This window comes from Taeniopygia guttata, chromosome 2, assembly GCF_048771995.1.
Source record: "Taeniopygia guttata chromosome 2, bTaeGut7.mat, whole genome shotgun sequence".
In the NCBI taxonomy this organism is placed as follows: Eukaryota; Metazoa; Chordata; class Aves; order Passeriformes; family Estrildidae; genus Taeniopygia; species Taeniopygia guttata.
In genome coordinates, this window is record NC_133026.1 from 25,213,778 (window position 1) to 25,241,199 (window position 27,422).

A 27,422-nucleotide genomic window follows, 5' to 3' on the forward strand; every position below is an offset into this window, starting at 1 on the left:
GTCTCACACAAGGAGACTCCCAATGAACCATGGTATTTTTGCACACAAACTCATCAGGGACCAACACAGTTACTGATTATATACACACAGGAAAATCCTTGTCCAGTTTGTCCAATACTTCCAAGTAAGTACAGAAACCAAGGTGGGAGTAGTACATATCTAAAGAAAAACTGCTACAATTTCCAAGATCAGCTAATCGATGCTATGTAAAAATACCTTTAGAGTATGTACTTGTACAATTTTTGTACTTAAAAACCTGGAAAACAGAAGGACAATAAAACTACTCCAATACAAAGGTAAAAATAGCTAGGCATTGCCATTGCTTAGTGAAATCATTTAACTAAAGGAAAAAGCACCATACTATGGCCAATACAAACCACTCCAAACTTTAAGCACTTATCAGAAAATGGAGTTAGGAACAAACAGGACTATTTGGAGTCAGTATCCAGACTAGGACAAGGATACAAATGCTATCGTTCCTGCAACAAAATTGATACACTACACCACGGTAAGAAACTGAACCTTAAAACCAAAACTTTGTTAAAAACAGAAATTTCTTTCACTTGTTACTATCAGAAAAAGCCCAGTTGTCCAATCGCTATATATCCATCATAAAGTAATACAATATTGTGACTGTAACTTCTCCTCAGTAATATTTCCTATTATCTCATAACTCTTCTACAACACATTTTTACTCAAGACAGTGATCCAAAGATACACAAGTGAACCACGTTGTGATGGCCATTATGCAACATTAAATGTTCCCGTGTATCTCAGCAAACCAGAGCTCACCACTCACTTGAAGAATGTAATAATTCTACATAAGATATATCAGGGTCTTTCAATTAAAAAAGTTTATTTTCAAAGGAGCTGCTGAGAATGGTCAAGTGACTTTTTTTTATCCAATCATGGGTATTTTTCAAAAATCATCACAGATGGATGAAATTATAGATGTTAATGCTGCTACTTTGCTTCCTTACACCTTTCAGAAACAGAGTCTTATCTAAGAATTATGAACCTGATAAAACATATTTGGTGGCTACTTCAGCCCAGATTATGGACTTTCCCTTTTGATTCTCCCAGGGCATGTTTTGTTACAACAATAATGCTAATGTACAACCAGCACATCGACCATAATCTGAAGACATCAACTTCCTCATGTTCATCTTTCAAAAGCAGTCATCCCAGCTCCAGCAATTTGTCTTCTAGAGGCTTACATCTAGCAGAAAAACATTCATCTCACCCAAAGAAGCAAAGGATAGGAAAATTCTCTGGTGTAACGACTGCAGGATTGAAAGCAGTTTCTGAAGAAAGTAGACAGTGAAGATAACTGAATTACATGTTATCATTCAAAAATTATAAGAGAGAATTGGCAGACTATTAGGGCAGCATGAATCTTACGTGGCACTCAATGTTATTAGCACAAAATATGTATTTTAACCAGGATGAAGCAATGGGTAGGTGACAAGACAAAAGGCCATTTAACACCATGGGTCTCAGAAAAGAACAAATGACACCTGCACAAGGGAAACAACATCACACACATCAAGTAAAGTTATTAAAAGTCTATAAATGGTGAGACTCAAGGAAAAACTAAAGTCCTGTGGTCAGGAACCCTTCCCCATAGCTAACAAAAATAACAGGAGCATTCCAGAACATACTTGGGCAAAAGGTAACACTTTCCTACTTGAAACACAAAAAGTATGTCATTTATTTTTCTTTTTTCTATCCCTACAGTACTCAACACAGTGGCATACTGGATCATGGGAAGCATGGCCATGGTCTGTGAAAGCTGAGTCACAGTAACTATCCACTGTTCCCACATAAACATGTTCATAAGCCTCTGACTATGGAAAACCCGGACCTTCACATTAACAAAGTATCTCTCTCCCTTAATGATTTTTACCAGTCATCTCAAAATGCATATGCCAAAATATGTGTTTGCAAACACACTCTCTTTTGCCTGTAAGCAAGGGTATCACTGTTTGTTCAACTAGCACCATATGGGTTTTCGTTTAAACTTATTACATAATCTCCCTGAAGACAGGGAGTACAAAGTAAAGGCAGTTTAACATTTTATTTCACAATTCTTACCTTCAATATTAACAACAAACAACTGCTTGATGTTTAAATATTAGCAGATTACACAGCTGCCACAGGACATTCTGGTTGTGTGACCTTCATTCTTGCTAAAGATCTGAACTGAAAAGTGAAGCTATCAAAGAGGGTACTTGGAAATAATTTACAGTTTCATGTGGGAATATAAAATAAACCAGTGAAGACCTGTATGTTTTATGCAATGCTGCCACTGTAATCCTAGGGGTTTATCTGCCACTGACTTGCCACACCTCAGTCAAAATTGTTAAAGAGTTCACAATAACTCTCCATAATTCACCTAAGTTGTAAGATACCTGACAACAATAATTAAAATCTTCTCATCTCCTTAGGAAACTGTGGAAACATTTTCAGCATTTTAATTACAAACTATTCTGATTTTAGCTTGAATGATTTTGGCTTCTCATCTCTGAGTCTGTTTTATTATAGATATTTGCATAAAGCAATAACTGTTTCATTAAAACATTAAATTTACTTCTGCTGCATTGCCCTCTGAATGTTTTTGTGAGATCACTTGGTTGCAGTGGAAATAATGATGATGATGTCAAACTGAACATTTGGATTTAAAGACAGGAATTTAAAGGTAAAATAATTTAAATTGCTTTCAGGAAAGCATTTTTAGCACAGGAGAAAACAATACTAAACCTTTTTTTTCCAAGGAATGGACTTATATTTGCTTTGAATGAATTGCAGTCAAATTAAACTCTAAAAATACCAGATTAACAAACACAGAGCAGTATTTAAGACACTAGAGAAGACCTATCACTTTTCTTTTATTCTCTCAGTAACCAGGAGCTCTTCCATTTCATTCCTTGGACACTTGGGTTGATGTCAGCACCCTGACATCACCAAATGAATTCAGAACAGTGTGTCTGCCATCCCATAGTATCCTACGTTTTAGCCTCAACTGAAAAAACGTAGCAGAATTCAAAAAAACTCCTTCTGACCAGTTGATCCAGCACTTCGAAACACAAAAACTTAATGCTTTACCTCAAAAGAAATGCTGGGTGATCAATCAGTGATTACACATCATAGCTTTCACAACCTGTACTAGTCCAGAAAATCTGCAGTGAACAGAAAAGTCAGGAGATCTCACAATAGTTTGCATTATATACACCTTTGATCAAATTGTGGGTCATAAACAACACAAAGCCCCAGGTTTTCAAAGCTACAAAATAATTGCAGGCACACATTCCGTATAAAACTTCCTAAAAACAGTGGAAGAAAACAAGTGTATTTGGCAGCGTTTCTGTGCATATTTTGCTAAGATATGTCCATCATTTTCAAGAGTTCAGTGCTCCCTTCTTTCACTCACCACACATCTACAGGAAAAGGGGAAAAAGCTGATTTATTATCAACTTGTCAAAGGCACACAAAATAAGGAACTATTAAGTGCTATTTCAACTATATAGGATTAGAATGCTTGCACACTTGAGAATTAAGTATTCTGGTCTGGGCTATTCTCATACCTGAGATACCAAATCTATAGGTTACATGTAATGGAAAACCAAAAGCAAATTCCAAGAGTTTTAAAGTCATTAAGAGTTTTACACCACTCTTTTCTTTATGGAGACAAAAGAGGCTCAAAACTCCTGTAGTATAACCTTCACAATGCAAAAAAGACTGAACCTGCTGCTTCACACCAGTTAGTCTTAAAATAAAAGATTCAAACCAAGTGACTGATCTAGATCTGTGAACAGAGTAAAAGCAGTTGTATAAAGTTTGTTGTTGCCATGTTTTTCTTCCTTTTGAACAGCATCAACATGGGACTAATTCATGATCTTTAAAAAGTAGTTTCCAGTTAGACTGACACACAATGGCAAGCAGTCTTAGACAGGTGAAGTGACAGGAAGGAGGAAGGCTGACTTGATGTCAGTGACAAAAACTATTTTAATGGAAATGTGAAATTATTCAAAAATTTTTTCTCCTAAACACGTGAAGATTTCTCTAGTCAGAGTCAGACTGCACAATGGGCTGAGAGAAGGAATCAGGCAGACGCAGTATTTTTACATACCGTGTTTTTCTAATGGCTTTTCATACTCAGTGCCTCACTTAAAGGTTTCTTCTGTCAAAGATCTGTTAAATCAGCGATGTTTCATCAAATAGTAGTTGTCAAACATGATAAAGAACTACAATAATAAAATACGTGACCAAGAGGTTTTAGCAGCCAAGGATTCAGGGAAGACTGGAAATAGGTTGTACTTCCAAGGCAGAGAAAAATGACAACAGTAATGAAGTCTGCTGTTTGTATTCAGTAATACTAATTTTTGGACCTCTTATATCCTAAAATAAGACCTACACATCAGGTCGTCCAATGGACAGCTATGACAGGAAAGTCACATAATAAAGGACAGATCATAGTGCATGACTGCTATTGCAGGACATATCTTTCAATTAAGTCTTTTAAGTAGGGAGACTCCTGCCTTGTTACTGATACAGGGCAACATCCCAGTCTCTCTCCCACACTAAGAGCCCACACCAAACCCCAGACTTGCCTTAGCAGATGTAGAGGGCACCTGACATAAAAGAACTGAAAAAAAAAAAAAAAGCGAAGCCACACCATAAGCACACACTACTAAGAGGCATTAAGACAAGAGGTTTTATCTCTCAGTATAGGAAACCACTTGCCTACACATTCAAACATAGACCTTTAAACCAGAGTTGCATGCACAGATGTAGAATCTTTGCCATGTTCCTGCTGACGGCCTTTCCTGTTTTGGAGATGTTACCTGCATTTTGATTAGCATCCATCAACCTTTGATGAAAGATGTAGTCAGATGCTGCTCAAACTACTCCAACACTGAATAATTTGCTCTAATTTATTGCTTTAAAACTACTCTAATTTACTGCTTTACTTTGATGAAGTGGGCACTTTTGATAACTTCCCAGAATTACATATACATTGGCTGAAGCAAAAACCCAAAACCTCCAAAACGATGATTCTACTGGCTGAGAGAGTTCAGGGAAATTGGGATAAGGAACAGCAACTAAAATATAAAGAAAATTAGAATTTCTTCCTCCTACTAGCTGGATGATTGGCATTTGGTTTAGGATCATCCTCGTGAAAGCCTCCTCCCCTGTTGACTGAGTGCATTTTTAAGTAGTGGGCAAACATCATCAGGAAAGAAATTGTGCACCCTTTGTACCCTTCCATATTCTGAAATCTACAGGCATTTTTCCCTGTACACAATGTCAGAATGAAAAACAAAGTACAGTGAGTGCTAGTTAATTTTTTCTCTTCACATCTCCTTGCAAAGCTAGCTCTAAAAAAAGATTCCAACCTGCCACAGAACCTTCTTTGAACCTTCCATTTCCCATTAAGTTAAACTTATCTTCTCAGATAGAAATGAAGCTTGGCTCCAGGAAAGAATATTTTTAAATCCTTGGTGAAGAAAGATCAGGTAGTATTCACCTACAGAAACTGAAAAATGTGAAAAGGTAAATAAAAAACAGTGCATGGAGCTGGAAAAATCTCTGGTCAATGGAATTTTACATAACAACCTGAATTCCAGTAAATCAAATTTCAATTACAAAGGAAGTACCAACAAGATCACAGTGTCACAAACAAAGAAAGAATAAACTCTGTTGGGGGAAACCAGAAGTGAAATTCAACTATATCAAATCTCTGTTCTCAAACTTTTCTTGAAGTTTTCAGTCAAATAAATTTGTTCAGCTATATAGGAAATACTCAGACTTTGACTCCAAAAAATTCCCTCCCTAGGCAGTTCCACAACTGCTCAGGAATGATATCTTTTAGATTTGCTCAACAGCTGTTCAACTCAACAGCCATGGTTTTGATACTTCACACTACTAATTACACAAAAACATCTGAACCACAGAATCACAGAATATGCTGAGTTTGAAGGGGCCCACAAGGGTCATCGAGTCCAATCCCCCTCCCTGCACAGGACCATCCCCAGGATGACTGGACAATGCCCTTCCCACCATGAGCCTGAGGGCATTGTCCAAACACTTCTTGAACTCTGTCAGGCCTGGTGCTGTGACACTTCCTTGGGGAGCTCGTTCCAGTGCCCAACCACCCTCTGTGTGAAAGAACCTTTTCCTACTATCCAACCTAAACCACCCCTGACACAACTTTGGGTTCTTCCCTTGGGTTCTGTCACTGGTCACCAGAGTAAAAAGATCAGTGTCTGCCCCTCCTCTTCCCCTTACAAGGAAGTTCTAGACTGTGATGAGGTCTCCCCTCAGTCTCCTCTTCTGTAGAAGGGAAAACAAACTCTGCTTCTACGCATTTATAAGGCTGTCTAATAACTATGGTCATCTGGCTACACAACATCTTCTGTATTCTAGCTTTGAAATCAAGTTTACTCTTTCAATCCTTCAATTACCCTAATCATCAAGGCCGTAACAATCATAATTGTAAAAAGCACATGTATTACTCTTCTGATAGGTCCCTGTAATTGCAAAAATAACCTTTAAATGCCTTGAAATTTTTAAACTGATGGACTTATTTTTTTAAAAAAACTAGACATTAAGAGTTACAGTGTACATTATCTTCACATAGGATTGATTCACAGTGGGACCTGAAGACTGGAAAATAATTTAAAGACGGCACCCTTTAAGTGTAATACTAATACCCTTCAAGTAAAATTATTCTTTGATATTTCTGTTTTGAAAAGAAGACACAGTCAAGTTCCAGCTATATAATTTGTGGCTAATCTCAATATAATCTAACAATAGTTCTACAGATAACTACAACTCTAGGACTATTATTGCCAGCTCTTCAAAACTTGGACCTTAGCAGGTGAATTTAATTCTGTATTTTGGCAGCTTCTATCAGATAATATATGCTGGTCAAAAAGCATTTAATGAGCTTTAAAATGCTCAGTTTCTAAAGGACTCTTCTTCAAATTACAACATACCATTAACTATTTGCCTCCCTGATCAGTCTGATTTGCTGCCAGACAATCCTGTCCTAGATACCCAAAAGAGGTGCTGGAGTACATTCATTATTAGCTTTCTGCAAAGCACCGCACTTGACAAAAAGGTAATCTTACAGGTCTGAATAAATATTCGACTGTATTTTTCTCCACATTACATCAAATTTAATTAACCAGTTGTATGCAATAAGATGCAGTGTTAACATCTTTTTCCATTATTTGCACCTGGTTTTCATCAAAGAGAACTAATAATAATGCAAAGAGCACTAATAGGGCTGGGAAGGGTTCAGCTGTCATAAGGACAGTTTGGGGAGCAATAATGAACAGTCTCAAGAGAGGTTACCTGTTCTATTCATTGCAATCACAGTCACCTAAAATATTAACAGTATGAATGCCAAAAATGCGAAAAGACTACAGACATGTGCAGAGTAAAGAAAATTTGTCATTTAAGAATGGAAACACTGACACAATCACCAATTGTGGTAGTACTATTTATTACAATAAACTTAAGATTGCCTAAGTTTTCCAAATATCTTATCTGGGTTAAAAAAACCCAAATCAAACCAAAACAAACAAAAAACATAAAAGCAAAAAAACCCAACACAAGTACAAATCCCAAGAAAGGTTTCAGGTGTCTGTTCACGGAGTACCCTGCCTCCAGCTCTGGTCCAGAGCCTTTGAGATCAGGTCTTCCACTGAAGGGATAAACTAATATTATTGATGCTAACATGGACTGGCTGGTAGGGAGCAAGGCCAAGGGCATGTGGAGGTCATAAGTCATTAAAGGCAATAGTATCATAAACCACAAATGCATTAAACCCCTCTGTAGCTTTGGTTTTTGTTTTGACCTTTATAAATTTAACACGGATAATTCATAAAATGACAGAGTCCTTAACAATTCACATCTGCATCAATCATTCAAAAACTACCAATCAAAGGAAAATAAAACACAGATTATCGCATGGCTCTCAAGGTTCCTTCATCTTCAGCATTTGTCATCAAAGTCATCCTCCTTTAATTTCTCAAATTTCTGGAGAGTTAGGATTTCATTTCTCAGAATAGAATTTCACCAGCTCTGTGACTCCTACAGACTAAGGCTGCAGTCATCTGTGTGTGGTGCTGAGTTAAGGCTGATCAGCACTGTTAAAAAACTTGTAGGGACCAGCTAGGCTAATCAAGGCAAAACCAACCACAAACTTGCCTAAAGCACATGGCAGTTACTCCTACGGCAAAGTCAGGTCACTTTTGAATACATAAAAAGACAATCAGAGACACATCTTTAAAAAAAAAAACAAAAGCAACACAACAGTAGAAACCATTTGCAAGGGAAGTCTGATTTTTAACTTCTGCTTACTCGGAAAACTCCTTTTAAAAACATTCCTATCAGTCTAGGTATTAGGCTATACAGAGAAAATGGGACAAAATACTTTAAAGAGTACATATATTTAACAGAAAAATTATGACAAAGCTTTCTTGGTGTTTCAGTTTCATTTTTTACTTTCCCTCTTTGAATTTAAATTTTAGCCCACTGGCAAGTAAGTAACTAGTGGGTAATTAGTTGACCAATTAGTTCTATGACAATCTCACAATTTTTCCTATGCAATAATAAAGTTACATGCGCATGGCTACATTCTTGCACCACACCTCCTACCTTTAGGGAAAAATCCCTACAACCTCTATGGCTATCCCAGCATGAAGCATGGCTGATAATAGACAAACCACTTACCAAAAGTAAAAAACCCTACCTTCTCATTTCTCTGCTGAGCAGTGGAAAATGTAAAAGTATCTATAAATGCACAGTAGTAAATAGTCCTATAGCTTAAGGTATTTCTGTGCTCAGTGCCATCCACATAAATCTTTAAACTCCTTTCCTGTGAATCGTACTAAGGAAGTGATCTGATCTGATGCAAACAAAACCAATATAAACATGCTAAAAAAATAAAATTGTGTCACTTTTTGCCCAGTTATCCACTCCAATTCACCCCTGCACCATGACATTACCCTACTATTGCCAGTGAATCGTTTTTTAGTGAAATCACAACTTCATGGCTACCATTAGCTTTTAAAAACTGCAGTGACCTGGTATTCAGGAAACAAACAGGTACCTCTCCACACCAACGCAATCAACAGAAGAGCTACAGCAAGTTCAGCCCTGGCATCACAGCAGAGAAACAATCAGCCCAGCACCAGGAAGGCAAAGAACCAATCCTAGAGATCTAGTCTAGCCTAGCCTTGGCTTTCAAAGAAGAACCATTAAGATCCTAAAGCTATGAAAGTAGTGATGATACTATGACTTTAGAAGTATTTTTAAAAGGTCTGGCTGTGTGGGCACAAGTCTGCCCATCTCAGTGCACTCTCTGCAAATATAATATGTGTTTGTGTATTTGCAAACTTCACTTTGCTCAGCCTCTGAGGGTCTGATCCATTAGCACACTCCACTACCTCTAGTCACAGCATGATGCAAAAACCATTCCATTTGTACAAGCAGAAAGTCACATGCAATTTAAGATTTTAGGATTCCAGAAGTTTCACCAAGGTGCACATCCAGAACTGCCGCAGCCCTGATTTGAGCATGTACAGACATTTCAGACATGCTGACCAGGCACCCAACAACCACACATGCAACATGTCTAATGCACATTGGCAGTGAGCACCAGGCAGCAACCCTCCGAAGCTGTGGCAGCTGGAGGCATAGTTCATGCAAAATGCATCAACACTGCTGGCAACACAGAATCCAAATCTTCCCCCCACTCCGCAGCTGGGTATCCTAATGGCTAGAAACTGAATCAGGTTCTGGCCCACACTTCTTGTCCCCAGTCCTTGCGTTGAATTGTAACAATACAGTGCAATGGCCCTGCCTGTTTAAAGATCCTCCAGCGACTTTCCTTTTCTTCATCCCAATTCTTTCATTTCCCACTGGCTGCCTTAGATGCTCCCTAGTGAGCACACTGCCTGTTTTCGTACCAATTCCAGACACCTCTGGTAGCCCGGTGGTCACATTTCTTAATTCCAAAGTCAAGTGGGTAAAAAAGTTAGGCGTGGAGATGTTAGTCTAAAGAACAGTAAAAAAATAATCTTGTCCAAAATTGGTTTTCATATGGCCAGAGTGTAAGGCAGATCTCCAAGAAGACTCAAAGAGTGACCATATCAGTCAGCACAAAAACACTTCTTTCAGGCTGCCTAGGCATGCAAGACATCATAAATATATGAATCCAGCAGCTGATGTTTAGGGATCTCATGTATCCAACAAGAGGAATGTGATTAGTCCTGCAACAAGCTGTATTTCTTCTGTTTCTTCTCTAAATGCACATGGCTTGGTGTACACACAGTCACTTTGCCACTCTCTCTCTCTCAAATGTTTATTTTTTTCCTCTTCAGAGGAAAAGAAAAATGCCAACAACTCATTGCTTGTGAGCAATTTCATCCTTTACACACTTGATTTTGTTCAGGTCAAGTAACATTTTTGGTAAAGAATATAATTGCAATTGCCTGTTTCTAAGATCTTGTAAATAGCATGACATTATTTTAAAAACTGCATTTACAGTGTTCCTTTAAGTGTTTTAACACAGCTTCAGCTGAAATTGCTTTATTCCAAAGCAATTGAATATAGAGCATTTTTATAAGGACCTCTTTGTCTCTCTGCAAATGACTGAGATACAGATACTTTCCAGAAACAGAATGCATCAGAAAACATGCAACCTTACATTCTATTAGCCATAGTTATCTAGCACCATAAAACATCAGTTCCTAAAGATACGTTGTAGCTAAAGCAAAACAGCATGATTAGCAGAGTCAAGTAGTGCCTAGAGGCCTTATGCAACTTTAGGTCTGGCACCATACAAACACACAGGCCCTATTCAGTATGGTAAAGCCATTCTACAGCCAAAGCAGAGGCAATTCCATAGATAAAAAGCAAAAATGAAGCTAAAATTCAGCAGCACATTCATTCCATCTTCCAGGAAATACAGTATCACATACCTCCTTGTCATACTCCTTGGACAACATAGACAAATAAAATAGATATTGGCCTAAACAAGCTGGTCAGAAGACACATTGTTATCATTCAGGGCTGTAAGCTTGTCTACATTACAGCTCCAGGAGGAGTGCCTTTAACATGTGAATTGAGGCACACTCAGAAGAGTTCCTCTAACCTCCTGTGACACAAAGCTGCATAGAAAGAGCAGATTATTTCCCAATGTGATAAAAACCAGATAACTTTAAATACTTTTCAGCAGGCATCACAAAAGACAAGGTATAGACACAACTGCTGGATCCAGAAGCTCTCTCCTAGGCTATACATGAAGCAAAGTCATCCTGCAATTCCTCTTACAAGAATACCATAATGGAAAGGAGCAAGTTCCAAAAACTTGCCAAAACCACTGGCAGTTGCAACATGTGATGCCATCAGTACCTAACATATTGAAGATAAAAAGCAACCTCTTCCACCACCTCCTCTTGCCCCACCTTGCTCTGATAAGGACGGGTGGGGTCAGAGAGGAAACAGTAGTACAAAGACACACTAGTACAAACTCAAATGAGACAAAACCCACACTGTAATAAAGCTTCTTTTCGGGGTAACTCAGTGTCCACTGCGGCAGAGAGCTGTATGGAATTTTTCCACAGCAGAATTGCTCTATGAGTGTCTTTCCTGGGATTATTCTTGCCAGTGGGCCCTGTAAGCATGACATGAGTCTTGTGAGATGAGACTCAACCAGTTCTCCTGAAGGTACGCATCATAAGCAAAAATTTATGTAGTAGAAGAAACCAAATTAAACTAAATACATAAACTGTGACAGGCAGGAGAGTGGAGTAAATGACTTGCCTTCTCCTCTTGTTTCAGCTGTAGTCATCAGTCATGCTACTTTGTAGTTAGAAAAGGTCTGAAGTTATCAGCACTCATACAAATTCAACGTCCCTCTATCAAGCAAATTCTGGTCTCTTAAGAAATCAAGATGCAGTAATAAGCCATAAGCATCATAAATACTTTTTTTTTTTTTCTGAGGGGAAAGTGGAAAGAAGAGTCTTATGATATATAGAAGAATTTACATATTTCTGCACAGATCCAAAATACAACTACGCATGAGCAAGCACTGCTGGACCTGTACAGACTAGCAACAGGACTTCCCATGTGGATATTACATAGTGCTATCACATCCAAAAAATTACCATGGTACCATTAAATGCCATAATACTATTAAATCTATAGTACATAATCTCTGTGGTGCTTCAGGGAAACGGATTGCTCTCTCCTTACTCACCAACCACTTTCCTCTCCACAACTGATCTCACTGAGTGGCTGGAGCCTGTCCACAATGGACCCCACTCCTTTCAGGAACACAGGAGTCCATCATGATGCCAGAATCCCTCACCTCTTCTTTTCTGAGGGCCCAACAAATCCATGTCCAATGCAATGCAATTCTTCTCTTCCATTTTGCTGGAGGAAGGGAAGAATGGCACGATTGAGGGCAAGAAGAGCAAGTTTAATCTGTTCCCAGGCACACTCCACGCTACTGCCAGCACAGGAAAACAAGTACGGAAGAAGGAGCTGAACAAAGAGGTAAAACAGAGCTGTATGATGCGCAAAAGGACACACTGGGTGTGCATGGCAGCAAAATAAAGTGGCATGGTTGTGTCAGCATCTAATAGTTTTGGTGTTGTTTGCAATCATGTTTATTGAGAACTGCATTGCCATTGTGCCTGCAATTCAATCGCTGCTTACCCAAACCTCACTAATTCACATAATCCAGGTCAGGCACTGGATCGCTTCTGCAGACAAAAAGGTTTGTAGAGGCAGGGCCAGTGGTATCAATCCCTCACAGAACTCCAGTTAATACAGCTGAGGTGATGCATCTTGCAGGACTGGTGTTCAGTGCGAGATGTCTGACTGTAGTAACACCAAGAAATACAAGGAGCCTATGCCTGGGGACTAACTATTTTTGGTGTGACAAGGTTTAGGATTTTAAAGGTAACCAGAAACAACATTTAACTCCACTGATACAGCTTCCATAATAAACAGTTCCAGGAAAACACAAGAGAAAAGAGAATTAAAAAAAAAAAAAAAAAAGTTAAACACATGAAAATTGCATAACAAATTTTCTTTACCTTGCATTAGAGCTATCCCAAATATTGTCACATAAGTCAGCAACAAATCTCTTTTTGTTAAATTCTGGATGTGGTTTGAACAGTTTTAGAAAGATTTATACATGCACTTAAAATTAAGCATGCAAGCAAGTCCCATCAGATACTGATATAAGGTTCATGCCTTCACTTGAACAGTCATTTTACAACTAGCTTTTCTAGCATGCGATGTTTGTATTCATTTTGTTCATAAGACAGTAATTTTAAAATAACTTATATATTCTGGGTAGTACGGGCAACCAGTACGTGACCAATGGATAAAAGTTCACACACGACACACAAAAAAACAATTACATTAGAAACAGAGATATTCCACAGTATTTAAAAATCAACTCCTGTATCATTATTACACTTTCCATACAATTACAGAAGTTTATCACATGCTATCTACAGCAGAGATAAAGTTTAATGGTGTTCAAGTGCTTCCATGCTAAGCCACTGTTTTTACAGTTTTCTAGGCTTTGATTTATCTATCAAAATTATTTGAGTTCAGAATTTTCATTAATGCAATGTTTAACTGTCTTGAATGTAGCTTAGTGGCTGTGAAATATAAAGATTAAAAATATTATATATACTAACCCCCATTATAAATATCAATTTCTAACCTTAAGTTGAACAGACAAACTAACATAGTAGAAAAGGCAAAATCAACTACAGAAAGAAGTCTCATTGAGACGTACCTTAGAACCTTCCACTGAAAATATGTTTGTATTTTACCAAGCAGTAGAACTTTAAAAAGACAGCAAGTCACACTTTGCACATGCATGAGACAACAGCTATGCCCAGAACTTGTAGCAGAATAGAGATCAAGGGTAACTGACATTCACTCAACACAAACATTTAATTTTGCTGTAAAATACACACCAGGTGAACAGCAAGGGGCATTAGCTAGGCTAGGTAAATTCTCTTTAGAACTATCTGGCTAAAGGGCAGAAAAACAACATTGTGATTGCATTGTTAAACACTCAAAATGAAGAAATAAGCAGGACACACTATGTAAAGTATTAGTGCTTTGTACCTGCATAAAGATATTCCACATAGCACAAAGCAGAAAAAGAAGCCAGTACCTAGGATAGTAATTTAATTACCAATGGGGTAAAAATCTACTGGAAAATCTCACCTCTGTTTTTTACTGGAAATATGTGTGAATATAATTTATAGTGGAGTTTTCCCAAAACAGTTTCAGAAAATGTTTTCAAAGTTTAAGAAAAGATACTGATGTGTAACATACATTGTTTAAAATGCTGTGTAAGGTGCAAACATTGAGCTGTATAAAATGAAGGAAATTAAATTGGGCTGTAGTGCCCATTTCTTGATACCTGAGTGCTTAACTATGCAGTCTTAACAGTACCCTATTTGGGTTTTCCTTTTGAGAGACTGAATTCCTAGAGTTTGCTTAATATGTCAACATTTGAAATCTTGCAAGCAAAGACCAATTACAATCAATCCCAAAGACTCATATGCCTAAAAGGGTATAATTAAGAAATTAAAGGAAGCGGTCATGCAGGACACTGGCAAGAAAAAAGTATGAAAGAAATTTTAGAAAAAGCATTTAACTCACCAGTCCATTGTTTGGCTGAGGTGAAAAAGGCAAACATTACTGAGATGCATCAGTGAGGAAGTTAGAACACAAATCAAGGCCCGTGCCTGCAAGCACACGTGAATAACTTCAGGCCCAGAAGCTCTTTCCCTGGCAAAGTTATTCACGTGTGCTTGCAGAACCTAAGCTCAGATGTTAGCCTCAAAGTACAAAGTGCTACTTACATTTTGCTACTGACCTCAATATAAATAGAAATTTACCTGTATTTAACTGTTTCAACTGAAGAAGACATAAATCCCTTTGAAGTCCCACAGGGTAATGCAATTAATCCATGCTAGCTGCTCACAGTTCTAGTTTGTTTGTTTGTTTTTAACATAAGTCTCTCAGAATGTGTTTAGGCTCACAAACCAGAAGCCTTCCTCGGAAGTTATGTGAGGACTGTACACCCTGGGGTACAAAGAGCTTATCTCTGCCTTGCAATATAGCAAGAATGCTTATGACATGACAATTAAGCCATTATTCTTTTTATTGGGTATCTCTCTGCCAAGCCTGATGTAACCTGACATATACAATATTCAATTAAGTGTCTCATAAAATGCTGAATCTTTCCAACATATGCTTGTGTAGATTTTAGGGATCTGAACTGTGTAAGAAATCTAGCTTAAAGGAGGACACCACACGAATGTGTAGCATGAAGCACACGTGTCTACCCAATTAAACAAATACTAATTACACAAAAAGTATTTTTAAGTATATGTGACCAGCATAGGTTAAAATGGATTGCAGATCACAAGCACTGCTTGGAGAAGAGAAAATAAGTAGAAGGTTCAAAAAGTCAGAGACTAGAAGACTTTTAAGTCTTTTAACACCAATAGTTTGGTCAGGTGTAACCGCCATGTGTGTATGAACAGTGGCCAATCAAAAATTTTTCAAAAGGCTAGATAGGCCAGCTGAGATTCACAAATAGTGAACACAAGATTTGGGGATGACTGTTTTATATACACTAGCAATGAGGAATCAAATATTGCTCAATCCACTAAAAGAGCCTTCAGTTCAGATAACCTACATTCTTACTGAGAAAGGTGCTGACCAAAGCAGCTCTATCATATCCTAGCTGAAATAAAGGAGCACACAACTCTGGCCACACTAAGCCATGCTTTGAGTTGTTTGGGGAAGATTTGTTTCCTGATTTTTCCTCCATGTAAGTTTCACCGCTGACTTCAATTAAAGGACACAAGAGTCATTTATTTTTGAAGTGTCAGTATCCAAACATGAAACCTACTGAAAGTAGTAAGTTTTGAAACACCAACACTACATCTAATTTTATCTCCCTTTAGATATGGCCTTGATCCAGCAAATTACTATTTTTTTCTCTGGGATGCGAGTATATTACCAGGTGATCAAATAATGTATTTCAATTTGTTTATTCTTCTGATCAGCAAAAAAGCCTAAATAGCAGGTATCCACCTGACAGGACAGCACTGAAAAGTAAAAATCGTTGGAAATTATAACCAGATGTGAAAGCAGAAGGTAAAAAGGTACATGGAGAAAATGGGAGAAAAAGCAGAAAGGGACTATCGCGCTAAGGCCTGCAAGCAGGGCAGGGCCAACATCCGTGCCCACTCCGGGACCTGCCAGCCGCCAGCCCGAGAAAGGGCTGCATCCTCTCGCCCAAACAGCGGCGAGCGTGTCCGCACGACACGTGTGTCCGTGTACCTGTATGCATCTGTACACTGTAACGAGGTGCGCGGCGGGGCTCCCACTGAGGCACTGCTGGGCCCAAAGGCACTTAGCGGGGCCAGGGCACGGGGGCCCGGCGGGGCAGTGCGGGGCCTCGCCGGCCAGAGCGACGCCGGCGCCGACACCGACATCGGCACCGGCACCGGCACCGGCCGCGGGAGGCGCCGTGCAGTGTCATTCATGCCGATGATGCACTGCAACAGGAGCTCAGGCCCCTGCTCCCGGCGCGGGCAGCCGCGGATCCTCGCCGCGCTGGCCACAGCCCCACCGGCCGGGGGGCCGCCCGCTGCCCACCCCCCGCTCGCCGGGGCCGGCGGCGAGCGGCCGCCGACCCGCGAGGAGGAAGAGGAGGCGCCACCTCGGCTTTCGTCAAGGACAGGCCCGAGGTCAAACCCGGCAGCCGCCCCGCCGCGGCCCCTTCCCCGCCGCCCGCCCGCCGGCGGCGGTGGTGCCTTACCTTGGCAGCCATGCTGTGCCCGGCGCGGCCACCCCTTCCCGTCCCTTCCCTTCCTCCGCTCCCCTCCCTTCCGACCGCGGCACGCAGCTTCCCCGCCTGCGCACCAGCCCGCCGGCGCCGGCCGTCACCGCTCGCTCTCGCAGGCAGGGATGGGGCGCCGCCCCCGCCCGGCCCCGCCGCGGCCCCGTGATCGCCAGGCAAGGTCCGGAGCGGCCCTGCGGGCTCCGCGCTGGGCGCCGGACGAGGCGGCGGGAGGTGCGGCCTCGGGCACCGGCGGAACGCCGGCGCTGCGGGGCGAGCACCGCCTCACCCCTGTAAAGGGCCCAGTTGGCCTCCCGGTTGCTCCGCGGTTACGGCTGGCGGCCCAGCACGGGCGCTCCGAGCCCCTGGGGGCCCCGCAGCCTGTCCGCCCGCTGCGGACGGTGACATGTCAGCAGTTGGTGACTCGCGCTGCTGACCCGGGGGGATGCCCCCGGCGCGTTCGGAGGACGCCGGGGCGAGCAGCGGAAGGATGCCAACACCTTCACATCAAACCCAGCGCTGTTTTCTTCCCCTCAAGACAATCTGCTGTTCGAGGGATGTTTCATCCAGTTGCAGCATCCCCATCCATCATTCTGGGATGTCCCAAGAAGGAGGTGTGCCTTCAAACCGAATTTTGTCAATGCTGTGCTAGTTTCTAAATCACCATGAATGTGACACACAAGCAGCCCCGCCGCAGTCCCGGGCTGTACCCGGGACGACCACAGGTGTGGCAGGCTGAGCCCCACGGGCGGCTCGCAGACTGCCCAGGACAGGCTGCCCGGGCACGTTCGGCAGTGCCCCGCTCGGGGTGCGGGCCTGTGGCTCCGCCGGCGCAATCGTCAGGCTGCCAGCGCCCGCTCTGGCTCGTCCGGGGCTTCTGGGGGATTTTAGGGCAGACTGGGATTGGTAGTGGAGGCAGGGAGCTTGCCACGTGCATGTAACTAAAAGGTTGCTTGCAAGAACAGCTCCGGGGCAAGTTTGCAAGTTAATAATGATGTATCGAGTTAGTCATAGCTTTGAGGTAGATATTTCAGCACTTTCCCTTCAACTGTAAAGATGCTAAAAAAACAAAGGATCTCAGAGACTTCTATTGCATTATAAACCAAAAACAATTAACTCTTTGATTGCTATTAGTTGTCCTAGAGAGACAGTAGAGGAATGATAAGGATTCCTAAATGCATCTTCACCTTAGTGAAGGTGAAGGTGATTTCTCTTTGTCTTAGAGAAATTGTAAGGATTTATAAACATATCTATACTTGCCCACTAAATCCGTGAAGAATATCTCTATTTATGTTTTCAGTCCAATGAGTTAACTACTTCCAGTGTTTGAGCAAATTATAATCTCCCCTGTGACCCCTGGAAGTTTCTTCCATCACCAGTGAGGCCCAGCAGCAGACATACCCCCTTCTCAGCAGTCTCCCAGTCTCAGTTTCCTGTAAAAACCTCCCACTTGCTGGATTCTCTTCTTTTTCTGCTTGCTCCACATATGTGTGCTCATTGCATGTGCTCTGCTGTTCTGTGAGACAGCACAACCTTTCTCTTCTTGCTGCATCTCTCTGACCTAGAAAATAGCAATTAGATCAGAGCAGACTCGAAGCCCTTCCTCCAACCCCACTTTTTCAAATAAACACAGATTATGTAGTGCTTATCTGCAGACTAGATAAGTAAATACTGCCGCCTTGTCATAAATGAATAGATAATAGCAGTCCATTTATAAACAATAGAAAACAATCTTCGATTATTTTAATGATACCCCTAAGAAGAGAAAAATTATGTAGAGAAAATAGCATAACAATTGTCTTATAATACAAATACTACATTCTGTGTATATTCATAAGTCAGGATATTTAAATGTGAGCTTGAAATTCAGTCCTATTGTGAAAACAGGCTTCAATAGCATTTTTTTCCAATTTAATACTGCTAAGAAAATTACTAGAATTCTCATATTATACTGACACATGGTCTTGAGCTAATTGCCAAGGAAAAACACAACCCAAAAAAAGTGCCTATGTTTCAAGTAGACTGGTGGTGAAATTCAGAGAGGTGAGTGAAAAAGGATGATCCTGGAAAGCCTTTTTCACCTGCTCCCTAAATACAATAGCACTTGACCTCTTTTAACACTTACAATCATAGAATCGTGGAATTGTTTGCTTTGGAAGGGATCTCTGAAAGTCCTCTGGTCCCAGTCCTCTGCAATGAATAGGGATATCTTCAATCAGACCAGCTTACTCAGTTTATTCAAGATCAGGTTGGATAGGAACTCTGCCCATCTACCCTTCTACTGGTCTTGAATATTTCCAGGGATGGGGAAATACCATCCCTCTGGGCAACCTGTTCAGTGTTTAAAAAAATGTCCTTTATCTAGTCTAAATCTGCTTCATTTCCCATCATTCAAGAGCTCCAGGCACCTCAAGATCTGAGCATGCCTTCAGCACTGCCTTGGTCCCAACAAGACTGGAAAGTCACTGCCTCGCTTGCAGGAAAACCTGAGTTTGGCCTCACAGGTCTCTGATGATGACCAACAGACAAATACGGCCCAAGTTCCTTATCTTCAGAGAAAAGGCAGTGAAGGCTAATAATGTTCACGTTTTAGATGGTAAGCAATATGACTGTAGTGGACTACAGCACTCTCCTTAGCCACACAAGCATATTGTTTTCAAAGTCCGCTGTTGATTGAGGTTAGATTCAAGCCCATGTGTCATACTCATTTCAGTATGTTTTAACCACAAAGCCTTAAACTGCTCTGGGGAAGAGAGGAGGAACATTAGTCATTCTTTCTAGTGAAGACATGTCTTTGTGAGAGAAGAATCCAAGATCAGCTGGACTGGAGAGAAACACGACTCTTTTATATGGTAGAATGCAACAAGATGAGGGTGAAGTTGTGAGTCAGTTTTCACTACAAAGCATACAAGTATTATTTAGAGAAGTCAGGACATTGTGTGGCTCCAGCCAATGTTTTTTTTTCCTCTATTTTACATGTAATACAAAACAGAGCGCACAGTGATTTCAAGGCTTCCTTCTACAATGAGAAACAGCCTGGAGTTAGCTCCTTGTGCTCCCTTCTGATAGGGCATCTTGAACTTGTTTGTACACATGGGGATGGATTTTGCAGGAAGAGCTGCAGCTTGTTCCCAAGAGAAGTCACAACTAAGTATCTGGACACTGTCCTTGAGGTGAAAAATTAGGCTTTGATGGTTTTCATGTAGAAGACAGCATGAGAGCTGATTCACTAGTTGGTGTTTTAACTATGAGGGTATTGTATAGCAGGGCAACATATCTCCGTATACATATGCGATCTTTGCTGAGCTTACTAACAGTTACCCCGGAGAGACCAACAGCGGGGCTCATGGTTTTTTAGACTTGCTAAATGACTGATGAAGGACTAGCATTTACCTAATGACAGTGTAAGGCAGAGCTCAGTGTGCTGGCTATTTTGGATCTTATTCATTACTCTTTCTATTACTACTTTGCAAATTCAGCAAACTGTTTCTATGATTTCTCTTGCAATGTTCTGGATTTTGTATGGGCAAGATACCCTAAAATGTAGGCATTGCAGTACGTAGCTTAAAAGACAATAAATATCTTCTTGGATCTAGAAAGGTCTGGGAAGGTCTGGAGAGGAGTGGATCTGGAAAAATCAGACTGTACAGACCTAGATTACTAACTATCTTGGTGAATAGCTGAGATAAAGCAAAGACTGACCCAAGGCCCTCAAGATCTGTGCTGCCATCCAAATTACTGAGCTATTATCTTCAGTATACCTTTTCTCTGCCTCACAACATAGAAACTGTCTTCCAAAAGGCTCCTTCTGTGTTATATTGTATGTTCAGCAACATGGATATTTTCCTGTCTGCTAACTTAGCACAAAACTGCACCAAGTACATCTTCCTACAAGTACAACTGATAGTCAAAAAAAACCAAGGGGCCTCAATCCTAGTGGGAAAGAGCTGGATGTTAAAAGGAAATGAGTACAAGGTTTTCCTGAGCACATTTTGTTTTTTAAAGCTCTTTATTGACCTCTCTTCATCAATGAAGTCTTAAGAAAGGCACAAAGCAGTATTCCCTTCCTTAGGTGAAGGGTTTAGTGTGGATTTTTTGTTCTTTCTATGGGTTTTTTTATTTTGTTTTGTTCTTAGTAAAGGATGTTTGGCTGATGTAAGTTAGCACATCAATTTTAGTGACTCTTTGCCAAGAATTTTTGCTTGCACAGTAGGCCTAACCCTGAGAATTTCTCTAATAAAATATGACTCACTCTGAATGAATCATTCACAATTCTTCTGTTTGAAGGATATTCACTGCAGATCACGATTTCCTCAAATGTATTTGCTGTTTTTCTGGTTATTTTATAACATTGTCTAATGATTGTCAATGTTTCCTTTTTTGCTGTTGTACTTTTAAGTCACACATATTCTTAAATTAAACCCTGTTGTTTATTTGTGATTTTTGAGAAGGTCAGTTAAATATGATCTTATTCCCTTTCTTAAAACAAGATTTTCAAGTACTTTTACCTGCATGTCTAGAATTCATTGTCTATCAGTGTTTCTGCTAACAAAAAAACCAAACTGGTCATTTAAATAGTTCAAGGAAAAGCAGCATGTTGAAGTATGAAAAATTAATTTTAAAATCCATACAAATGATTCTGTATTTTCACAGATTTCCCATCTCAAAATGAAATACTATCTCCCAGTGCGTGTTCCACATCTACCAGGAGAGTGGCATTCACAAAGTAGGAAGGAGAAGCTATGATTCTGTCTTACAGCTGAGATAATGGCATTTATACACACATTGCTGTAAAAATGAAATGGCTTAAAACACTATACCAAAGCTATGGTTGAGAAATGCATCTGAAATTACTAAAGTAACATTGCTGCTGATGATGAGTAAAGGGTTAATTCTGTTGGTGTAAATCAGCATAGGTGGTAGATTTGTGCTGATTTACATTGGTAAAGCCCAAAAGATAGAAGGGATACAGGACAAACGAGAGATGCTATATTTATTTCATAAGTGAAAAATACTTCATAACTCAGGCACATCATTGGCATGAATAAGTTATGAAAAATCTTCACAGCCAAAAGAACATAATCATCCTTCATGTATAACAGATTTGTTTATTCTGTAAAGATTCATTTCAGTTGATTAATTATCAGTATCTGCTGATGGTGGAGGTAACAAGCCATCTCTGATGAGAGAATCATTTTAGGACATGCTCAGAATATTTTATCACCCAGTGCAAGTTGTGTATGCTTAGAATATTTATCATACCGTGTACTAATATTATCACATTTTATAAGCTAAGTACTGAATGTAAATTATATCACAGATATAGCAGTTATCTATATTTTTCTTGTTTTTTTTTTAAAGAGAGATGTAATAAAAATAAAGCCAGCCCAGTAACAGTTGTGTTTGCATGTCAAGTGCTGAACTGTTCTGCTGCATTAAATCATTATTATTCTAGACCAGTAAAAATTTGCATAAGTGCAGATGGCAGTTCCTAACAATACCATCAGAATTGTTTCACCATACACCAAATCCACCCAGTACCAGGCACACTGCACACTCACTAGCCATTATTCACAGATGGAAGCTAACAAGATGGAGGTTTATCACGAGGTAAATTGCCTTCTTTTTTCTACAACTTTATTTATTACCTAAACTAAATTGCAACTCCAAGTTAAAATATCAAAAGAAAGATTAGATCATCTGAATACTGAAGCATTTATGAAGAGGGAAAAATTATAATAAATCTGTCAATCACTGCAAAATAAAAAGCAAAAGTAGATCAGATTTTTAATACATTATAATAATTTGCTATTTATGAAGCTAACCTTAGTCACCAAAATACCTAAGTATAAAGTATTATCCCTAACAAGATAGATGGAAATCTGTTACTAAATCTATTGAATAGACATACTACTTCAATCAGACCCTACTCACAGAATGGACTAGGCATCCACGTTTGTGGATCTTTAAAGTGTACATACAAATGTCTGCATATGCTGTACTTGCATTGTGTGCAAGAGGCCAGCTGGATTTTCATCAGCCAAGACTTTGCAGAAAGTAATAGAACCTCTGCAGAGTTTTGTATGAAGCACTGAGTGTCTCTTAGCTTCAACAAACTTACATGTTTGAAAATATAAACATTTGGTCATCTTGAAACTCAATGTTTTCTTTCATTCTCCAGCCAAAGCCATTATTTTTTTATTTTCCATGGAGATAAAACATTTAATAAGTATTAATATACATTTCCAAAGGATCCACTGTGAGCTAGTCTTTTTGCACAAGCTGAAGAAAGATGGTCTGGCTCAAAGTCCTTTAAAACCAAGCATATCTTTTTTATTAGTATCAGTGCTTTGCTTAAAGTCGAAGACTATCACCTACCTCGGTATTTACAGCTCTCTGTTATCAGTGTATGCCAGCTTTTGGTATTTGTTTTGTCACAATGAGATGGATTGAGGCAAAAGTTCAAAAAGTTTTTAATTTCTTACAAGATTGGAACCACTGATAGCAAGTGTGTTTACCTAGGGAAGATGGCAACTTCTAATTATTTGGAGTGCTTGTTTTTAATTTCATTACCAAGAAATGCAGGTAATACTGCTTTTGTATGCATCTGGTCAAAAGTCAGCTGGCATCCAGTTTCAACCAGGCCTGAGAAAAAAGTAACACTCTCAGAGGAATTATATTCCTCCACAGCAGCCTGATAAAGAATAAAAATTTCTTATTGCTTCCACTGAAGAACTGACTGCGCTGTAGGTTTATCTCTTAATGTCAAAGAATCCCTACCCAAAGACGCACTAGGAAAACCTAACTGCAGGGGAAGACCTGCAGCTCAGCTACTTAGGTCTTTAAGATTCTTCTTCCAGAAGAATCCACAGGAGATCAGACTTTCTAGGTTGCTCTGCTCACATAGCTGCTTTCTTGGTAGATTGTTTCTCTCCTCTTTTATCTGTTAATTTTGTTTGCTGTTGTTTTCAGTTTGGTTGGAGACAGCCTTGGTGAGGTGGAAACCACCTGGATCTGTGGTTTCATGAAGTAGGCAAGGTATTTTCAGACTGAGTTGTATGATCAGTGGTGACTCAGTAAAAATGAGCTGTGCAGCTTTTGTGGTCTTGTATCTCAGAGCTTTTCTAGCCAGATAGACACTTTAGATATCAAGACATTTTTCAGGGCTTTCAAGTAAGTTCCTAAAAGTTTAATGGAGACAGATGTTTTAGTTGTTTAGATCACTATTTCTGTAGTTAGCAAGATTTAAACAACAGATACAGAAAATCCCCTGCTATGCTTGCTGAAATTAGTAGGAAAATTCCCATCTGGGGTTATGATTTATCCTCTGTTAGATTTTGTGGGTGGATAGAGGTGTATGAGGCAGAAAAGGATTAATCTTTTTTCTCTTTTTCCACTGCTTCTACTACAGCAACACAGCTAATCACATGTGAGTCAGCAAAGTGTCCTTTTCTAGGGAAAGGAAAACTTACAAAGGGGAAAAAAATGTTCATCTCTGCTGTGGTGAGGAGAAACACTTTCTCATGAACTGCTTTCTTGTTTATATTAATATGAAGTGACTTAAAGTACACATCATTGAAATGTTCATCACCTGGTGAGGGAATCCATTACCATAGCCTTCTGCAGGAGCATCAGAGAAATAGTCATAAAATGCACTCAAGGCATTTTCCTCTTTTTCTAGATTATCCCTGTCAGTGCAGAGCATATGCAATCATTGTGAGATTCATTACTAGGTTCAGTCAGATAAGTCAAATAAGTAGGGTGTATTTATTGAGAGAATACATGCACCTTTTATTCCCAAGATTTGATTACCCCTCTTGAATCCTCAGCCAAAATCAGATGCTAAGGTGATAACCAGCACTGAAGATGCACAGGTCGGTTGTTCTTCAATTCGGGACTGGCACTTTTTTTAGTGAAAATCCAATCACTTTCCTCTTGCCTATTTGAAACTGGGCTTTATGAGATCCACACAGAAGTTCAATCTAAAGAGCATTTGGAACTTCAGAAGAGTTTTGGTGACTACCTAATATTACAGCTTGTTGGAGGAATTGTGTCTTTAAGAGATGCCTAAAGGAGCCCATTAGTATTGTTATACTATTTGGAAATTGATACAGAATAGCATTTTGCAGCAGCAACTTTTATAGTGGATGAGACACATCTGTCAGACTTCTTGACTCTGGGTGATTACAAAATGCAATACTTATCTCCCACTCTGCCAATCTTGTATTGATTCCCAAATATGTCTCTAGGTATATAGTGGAGAGTTTGGTCTTGGTTCATTTGCTCTTAAAAGCTAAGCAAACTAACTAAAACCTTCTCTGTATTTTCTTGTTGTACTTGATATCAAGTAGGAGATCCATATCCTGCAAAACTGGGCATGAGTAGAAATTACTTTCAACTCCAGAGCACGTGTCCTTTTAATTCTGGAAGGCCTGAGTTTGCTGACCTGCAGTGCTTGTTTCAGAGCCTGCTGTTAATGCATTTTTGGACAGGAGCTGAGGTCACAAGATTCTGATCAGTTTTCATGGAAGCATCTACCTAACTTCGTATTGACACTTTTTTAGTGAAACCTAGCAAATCATACCTTTTGAGAGTCTTTTTAGTCCCAGTCAGAGCTTTTTCTCTGGAGGAAAAAAATATTCCATGAATGATTATGTAGAAACAAACTCAGCCTGAGCACTTCTGAAACTTTCTGTTTCAGGGAAGAACTTTAGGTGCTTAGGTCAAGTATCACTGTAGCTGAGCTTTCAGATTCCTTTCAGGCAGATCTTCTATATTCTTGTTACTAAAATCAAAGATACTCACTTTGGTGCCAGGGAGTTTGAAATGCTTGTGTAAATCATTAACATGAACCATTTATTCTGACCACAGCTACATGGTCTAAAGTTGATATGTGGAATCTGTTAATCATTACTCATCAACTACTTGCTGCACATCAGAAGGTGATTCCAAAAGCTCCTGCCAACTTTTCAGAGGTCAGTACCTTGGGTTCTCTTTGCTTAACTAACCTAAATTCAGCTTTTGTAAGTGATCCTGAAATGCCTAGTCAGGTGGGTGTTTTTTTTGGTTTTTTTTTTTTTTGTAACCTGTGACGCCTGAAGAGAAATCCTAACTTCTCTCTGTCAGATCCATGAAAAATGGTTAAACAGTTGGAATGTTATTCCAAAGCTGTTTTTTTAGTTTTTTCCCTCAATAGAGTCAGGAGGTACTACAACCCTAGAGAAGCCACCATGTGTGGTTCTGCAAGTTTCAGGGGCAGGAATTGGCATTCCTTAGATTACTTGATCCAGCAGGGACTTTGAACAAATTCTCACACAGTGTGGCTTGCACTTGGGTACATGACAGACAGTGAAAGCATCAGAAATACCTGCAGAAATGCTGCTGCCTCTCAGTTGCCTGGTGTCTGCTGATTTTATTTATTCTTAACTCATTATGCTGTGGTGCAGAAAATACCCTGGGCTTTCCCCAGCAGCTACTCATCATGAACTTCTTTATCTGGCTAATTGCCTTTCTCTTCATGGTCCCACTTTCATTCTTTCTGCCACCAAGCAGCCTTTTTCTAATCTGGGTACTTGCAACCTCATTCTTCTTCAGTTCACCAGGTTTCCTTTCCTAGCCCAGTGCTTGAAGTCCTTTGCCATTGTGTCTAAGACTTTTCAATAGCTCCTCTTCCTCTGTCTGAGTTTTCTTACCTCCAACTCTTCTTCTGTAACCCAGCACATCATTTCTGACTTGTTTCTCTTGTGCCTAATTGAGCCATTTTATCCTCTCTTGTGCAGTGAAGCAGAAAAGAAATTCCTTAATTTTAGTTTGGATCTAAAGTGTTGCGTTATCCAGCAACATCAAAGAGTAGCCTTTCTATGGAAATGTGGGAAGCCAACATCCTTCAGCTGCTGACTCAATGTAAAACAAATATTTAAAGAATTTCAATACCAGCCCTTAGCAAACCATTACTGCAAATCTGCAGACTTTTCCAAATTTTCCAAAGTTTTATTTTGTCCAAATTAGATAATTTTACCGGCATGCAGTAATAAAAAGGTACATCCCTAATACAAGTATTAGCTCTCTATTAGTTTTCATCCATCTGTTCCAGAATAGGGTGAATGCCACAGCTAACTAACTGAAAAGACATTCAGCATTGAAAATATATTCTTTGCATCTTGCTCTTCAGAATGACTGCATCAGTTTTGATCAGACTTTCAAAAAAGTTACTGTGAGCTAACCAGCTCCATGGAATATTACAGCCCAGTGTAATGGGTTATCAGTAGGCAAATGAAAAACCTTATAAAAGAAAATGCTGAAAAATCTTTATCTTTTTCTCCAATTGTATGATGAATAAGTTATTTGTGTAATCTCATTTTTTTCTTTATTGCATTCTTTTCTTTTTTGAGACATAGAACATGTCTCAAAACCTGTAGGTAGTGTTAGAAGAACAGCAGAAAAATAACTGTGATTGCTTGTTGTATTGAAGTACTAGATGAGAGATTCCACTTGCTTTGAAGAAAATGTC

General features: G+C 39.7%; 1 protein-coding gene and 1 long non-coding RNA gene across 6 annotated transcripts in view; one reads left to right on the forward strand and one right to left on the reverse strand.

Annotated features, from left to right (window-relative positions):
• Nucleotides 1-17,347, reverse strand: part of SLC25A13 (solute carrier family 25 member 13) — a 101,428-nt gene extending 84,081 nt beyond the window's left edge. Inside the window, exons 1-3 of one of the 5 annotated variants that reach the window (XM_030264692.4) lie at nt 16,892-17,347; nt 14,716-14,730; nt 10,995-11,009 (exon numbers count right to left, since the gene is read on the reverse strand). In XM_030264692.4, coding sequence (XP_030120552.1) covers nt 10,995-11,009; nt 14,716-14,730; nt 16,892-16,903 — 42 coding nt within the window. In that variant the 5' untranslated portion in view covers nt 16,904-17,347. Of the gene's footprint in view, nt 1-5,396; nt 5,442-10,994; nt 11,010-12,385; nt 12,451-14,715; nt 14,903-16,891 lie in introns of those variants that run through there. The other 4 variants (XM_030264696.4, XM_030264691.4, XM_030264695.4 and 1 more) reach the window with 4 other exon arrangements.
• Nucleotides 17,348-17,751: 404 nt separating this feature from the next.
• LOC121469436 (uncharacterized) overlaps nt 17,752-27,422 on the forward strand; it is a 60,657-nt gene continuing 50,986 nt past the window's right edge. The window contains exons 1-2 of the long non-coding RNA XR_012054510.1: nt 17,752-22,522; nt 25,784-25,887. This is a non-coding gene — a long non-coding RNA (uncharacterized lncRNA). The remainder of the gene's footprint in view (nt 22,523-25,783; nt 25,888-27,422) is intronic.